Source organism: Melampsora larici-populina (assembly GCF_000204055.1).
Source record: "Melampsora larici-populina 98AG31 unplaced genomic scaffold MELLAscaffold_235, whole genome shotgun sequence".
Classification (NCBI taxonomy): Eukaryota; Fungi; Basidiomycota; class Pucciniomycetes; order Pucciniales; family Melampsoraceae; genus Melampsora; species Melampsora laricis-populina.
Genome location: NW_006768991.1, coordinates 6,376 through 12,127, shown reverse-complemented (window position 1 = coordinate 12,127; position 5,752 = coordinate 6,376). Strand labels below are relative to the sequence as shown.

At 45.7% G+C, this 5,752-nt stretch overlaps 1 protein-coding gene across 1 annotated transcript; it reads left to right on the top strand.

Annotated features, from left to right (window-relative positions):
- Positions 1 to 2,300: 2,300 nt before the first annotated feature.
- On the top strand, positions 2,301 to 5,084 carry MELLADRAFT_87766 (uncharacterized protein; the record flags this gene model as incomplete). Its single annotated transcript, XM_007419536.1, has 10 exons — positions 2,301 to 2,763; positions 2,839 to 3,077; positions 3,134 to 3,472; positions 3,551 to 3,696; positions 3,757 to 3,880; positions 3,957 to 4,227; positions 4,305 to 4,542; positions 4,619 to 4,785; positions 4,857 to 4,985; positions 5,044 to 5,084. 10 exons carry the CDS (start codon positions 2,301 to 2,303, stop codon positions 5,082 to 5,084), a joined length of 2,157 nt encoding a protein of 718 aa, XP_007419598.1.
- Positions 5,085 to 5,752: the final 668 nt, after the last annotated feature.

The window sequence follows — 5,752 nt, the reverse complement described above, 5'->3', positions numbered from 1 at the left end:
TGGCTTTTACCAAACTCTGATCCCATCTGTTTCAACAGTTAGTACGCCTTTTTTTCCCTGGAACGTAACTCACATTAATCAATTGATATTGGATTGTATAGACAATCCCTCACGCGACAGAAGATGTACCTCCACCTGTCAAGAAGAAACCAAAAATCACCTCAAGTATCGATACCTCCACCTCACAGATACCTATACCTACCCTCCATCAAAAGGCGAACTCAACTGTTCCAGAAACCACCAACCTTTTTACGCCTCAGAACCTATTTCGGTCATCTCCACCCCCATTGCCTTCACCAACAGGCATTTTTTCACCACGTTGTGCTCTACAACCACTTCCATTGACATCGCACTCTCCATATGAATCAGACTTGGCCAAAGCCCCAATCAATCTTCCAGTTCATCCGTCTTTGGTTGATTACGAGTCAGAGCCCGCCGATGACACCGAGGTATTTGTGAGCACCTATCTAATGTCAATACCTGAAATTTCCGAATAGCTGTTTGACAGATCACCATATTAACCGACTTATTGTTTTGGAAGCCTTCACCAAACCTCAGTCCGACAAATATACCACTTGAGGTGTGTCCCCTGCCTGACATGTTGTTTTAGTTGTTGTTTCATCACGCTAATACACAATTCCATAACACATTAGATCTCACCCACAGATAAAAACAAAGAGGTCATTGGTTTAACCAAGCCAGCTTCTACCGACGCCATACAGCCAACAGTACAACCGATCTCGCCCATGTCTGGTACTCTCGATGATGGGGACGAAAGTTTCCAAGTGGAAAGCTTGTTACCATTCTCACACCCGGCTCAGAAAGATGAGAACACTCCGATCACTCCTGAACTACAGCCATCCACCAAAGTGGGTGTAATTCACAAATACACCACCCTTCCACCCATCTCCTAACCACTTCTTCTTGCTCACACCAACCCATGTGGTGTCATTTTGTAGATCAAGAAAAAAAATAACAAGGATAAAACTTTGAAGTCTGGTTTAGCTGCAGTCCAGCTTGACTTTAACCTTCGTCGGTCAACTCGACACCAAACAGCTGACCCCGGTCCAATTCCAGGTGTACGCCGTTCTAGGCGCACGTGCAACACCCAAAAAGTGTGTAAGTCCCACTCAAATATCCTACGTCGTTACTTGATTGTTATTGATCAATGCAGCCAGAACTTCCAGGACAATCGTGTACCTTTTTGGCTCCATGAGTATGTAGAATCAGTGTCAGACCCTCGCGGTGATGGTCACTGCGGATATCGGGCAATCGCGATTAGTCTCGGAAGAACTGAAGACCAATGGCTTTTGGTACGAGAAGAGCTGATTGAGGAGCTCAATTCGAAAGCCGAATTCTACGAATCACACTTCGCAGCCCGGAATAATGGAGATGGTGGGGTTGCTGAACACATCTCAGTACTTAGAACGCAAAGGGAAAGTGTGTTGGATACCCCTTCGCTGTGGCTTAATTCGGCACGGATGTTATATCTCATTGCTTCGACTTACCAACGGCTGTTCTGCGTATATGGTGAAGGTTCCGGATGTTTTTCAGCACTACCTCTGGAAGGTCCTGTGAACGACAATCCACCCATCTTTCTTGGTTATGATCACAAAGGTCTTCATTTTTTGTCCCTGTCCCTCATTTCTTCTCAAACCCTCCCCATTCCCAATCCATGGAAAGAATGGTACAAACTCGCCAAGCCCGACGCATTAGAGTGGGCCCATAAATATGACTCTCATTTTAATATGTTCAACCGATGTATACGGCCTATATTAGTTCAAGAATACCCTTGGTTGTATGGTACAAAAGAGCCTGTAGACCTGATGTCAGATAGCGAATAGTTTGAAATGTAGTTAGTGTATGTAATCTTTTGTCTTAAGAAGTGATTCATAAATGACTCCTATGTTCGTCCTGTACATATTGTGCCAACTTATACAATCAAGCAAATTTTCATACCAATGTTCTCAACAATTCATTTGTTTGATTGTTGTATTTAATATTGGTTTGCATACAAATGTACCGTCTTACATTCACGGATTTCCGCCTGAGCGATTTCATCAAACCCATAAAGTACTCATTGGTGTGTATGTGGCACATGTCACTTGGTGATATGAGCCTGAAGTTGATGAAATGTTACATATGCTGATGAAATCGATGTAATGTTTGGGTTAAGTAACATACAGCTACTTAACCCAAACATTGTTACATTTCACATGTTCCAACATTCAAATAGAACTGAGTCAGACGTGTTCAATTCCTTTGAACACCTCATCGAATATTTTAACTTCCAGTTCATCATGCCTAAATTCGAAGGGGTCCACCAACCTTTTAACCCCAAGAAGCCTTACTGGATGAAGGTGCCAAAGACCGAGCAGCAGAGGAAGCACTTTGAGAAGATGCGAAAGGCAGTTAAATCTCGGAAGCACCAGCCAACCAACGCCAACGGTCACCCTAAGGACGATGCGGATGATCACCAGGATTATGGCCTTATGGTAGATCAGCAAGATCAAGATGATAATGAGATACCACGACCCGACTTTATTGATGAAATACATCAGGCTCGACTCGATGATGAAAGACACGCACGCGATCTTCTTCTTGCCCAGGCAGCAGAAGAAATGTTCTCCGCATATCTCGCATGTTCATTGAAGACAAGCGAGTGGGGCAATCCCGCGACGTGGAACCATGATCACAAGGCCACATGCAACTGTCATCCTAGCCAATGGCGCGAAAGGGACGTGGATTTGGTCGACCTACTCAGTATGTCCATTGAAACTCTCCACTTGCTTTACATTCATTTCACCATACTGATCCCACTGCTTGATCAATATGAAGCGCGCCAAAAAACTCGAATAAGATTTTGTCGATGTCAAAAAAACGATCAAACTAGGCTGATCCTCATGGGTTTCATTGGTGGATCCCCAAAATACCCTAAGACCGCCTTCTCCATCCGACTCCTGCGGTTTTTCCATATATTATGGAAATTCTGTACAATCCGTATTGGACCTTTTTCCCGAGCTATTGACGAGTTCCTCGATGCGTTTTGTGCCCTTATCCTAACCAAGAACGAACAGGTATGTGAGTTCAATCATCCCTGTTTGGTAGATATGTGACAGCGGACTCTCTGCAGCCTCGCCGATGGCACACCCCTCTGTATTGGGCAGTAGATGCGTATCGGGAGATGCTATCCATGACTGAAAAAGTCATGGATGCAGCACTCAACCTCACGCCACTGGACAAAGTTGCTTCCAACTGTCCACGCTGTTTTGGCCCACCTCTCCTTCTCGAGGCAGCCCAATTAGAACCCGACGTGGTTGTTTGCATGGACGGGAACTTCCAGCATCGCCGACACATCGCGGCTGGAACCAAAGCTGCGAGGAAAACAACGCAGATGCCACCACTTTTTCTTCCCGACGACCAAGTTAACCAAATGTGCGCCCGACTGGCAGGACATGCTGAGGATGATTTTGTAAGTCTTGTTTCATCAGTAAGAATTTTGTTCAGCCAGCACCCCTTTAATTTCGGACTCGTTATGTGATATCTTTAGCAAGCGTGTGCCGACCAACATACCACAGCTAACGATACACGAGGTAAAGGCCATTGGGCAGGTTGCGATGAAACTGGTCTCATGGCTATGGTATGCCGTCACGACCATTCTCTTCGATTTGCTAATATTGTCAAAAGCGGCGAAAAGTTTGTCACTTATCATCCCTTTTCAAATAATCAGAAGATGTTGAATGTGTTTTCTTTCAGGCTGCACTACAGCTACTCCTTGATTGAGTGGATTCTGAATTTGACCCGCAACCATGGTCTCACTCCTCGAAGGGTTGGTATCTTGTATGACATTGGTTGTACCATGCAAGCCGGAATCGAAAATGTAAGTGTTTTTTATGTTTTTTAAACGATTGGAAATCTAAATTGATATATTATCAATTGGATATCCTGTTTGGTAGCGTGGAACATTTCAAGAGGAGATGTTAAACGGTAGGATCCGATTTGGTACCAGTGTTTTCCATGCATATGTGCATAGGTGGGGCTGCCAGTTGCTCTGGAATCCTCGCCTCAATCAAGGATGGGGGCTGTCCGATGGCGAAGGAAGTGAGAGGGTGTGGTCTGGGCTCAGCCCACTGGTGAGCCCTCTAAGATACGCCACCCCACAGCACCGGGTCAATGCGATTAGCATGCGTTCATCGCATGCTAATGCTTGTCTTCGGCATGAAGCGGGTAGGTACTTGGTTATGTGGTTCAAAAGGAGCTTCTCGTCCAAAGGAAATATGCTGAATGAGTTCCACTCTCCACAGTGATTCATCTTCGACGGAAGAAGACCGAGGCCAGGACCCGACTTGAAGAAGCCGAAGTGACCCTCAGGAAGCTATCATCACCCGGTGATGGGTGCCCTGGACGTGACATCGCGTATTACGAGGCCACGTGGATGGCTCAAAGAGCACGTCAGCTGGATATCATTGAGGAATCTCAGAATGAGAAAAGGGAGAAGTTAGGGGTGTTACTGACCTTGGAGGAAGGTCTCCATGTTGCTCTGTGAGTGCAGGCCTCGTGTTTCCAACCCTTTGGTATATGTGTCACACTGATTGTTTCAGTACCCCCCACTTATAAGTCAACGGCTTGAAGCCTTGCGAGCGACACGCAGAAGAGCGAGGACGCAAGCTGAGCGTAATGAGCTAGTAGCTCTACCAGCGACAGTAGCAGATTTTGAAGAACACATTCACGCGGTGGTGACCGAACTTGGTGGAAATGAGTTTCAAAACATCTTGGGTCTCACATGTACGCCTTTGCTGCCAACATGTTTCGCTTAGTATTTAGTATTGATGAACTGTTCAAATCAATATCAACAGCAATTCAAACCAACGCGAGCCTAACCATAACGATTGCGCGAGCTAAGATGTACGAAGCTAGAGTAGGTGTTATTGAAGCCAGACTGCGTCAGCATCGCAACACCGGTTTGTTCAATCCTTGGTTACACAGTGAGTTTTGTTTATCTACACCTGACACATCATTCATTTGATACACTGCAGGCACCAGGCAGCAGCAGCAAACGGCCCGTCAAGTTAGAGACAAAATAACCAACTTAAGAAATAAGTACTACACTTATAAGCGCAGAGTTGAAAAATACCATGCTGATTTCCCCCGACGTCCGCGCGTGGCTCTTCCCGAGTTGGAGAACATTCTGTCCATGGGAACTGATGATCCCTTCTGGAATCGAGGAGAAGAAGATTTGCCGCCAGATGAAGATGTGGAAGCTGGGCGAACAAGGCGAGGAATAGCTGCCTTTTTGGCCCGAAGGTCAGCTACAGAGGAGCTTCGGCGATTGGCGCGTGAAGTGCGCCATATGATTGGTTGGTCCATTGATTTTCACAGTCGGATCGTGACATTAAAGAACGCAATGGAACAAGGTAAGTAAGAGTCTGATTTTCTTTCGCTTGCTCTCATCCACTGATGACTCACACGGTACAGCTGAGGATATCAACGAGAAGACCAGGTTGTCTGCTCTTTACAAGATAATAGCTGAAAGTACATGTAAATTGTGGAAGAACTGGGGTGATGTGAAACACCAGCTCGTAGATACTTGCCAGTATCTACCAGCTGTCATTGATATGCCTCTACAACAAGGGTGGAGTACGGTTTGTACTTGGATGAATGATGAGTGGAACAAACTGAAGCAGCCTATTAGAGCTGAGGAGGCTGACTGGTATGAGGATCAGGAAGATGTGTTCTATGAACAACGTTACGA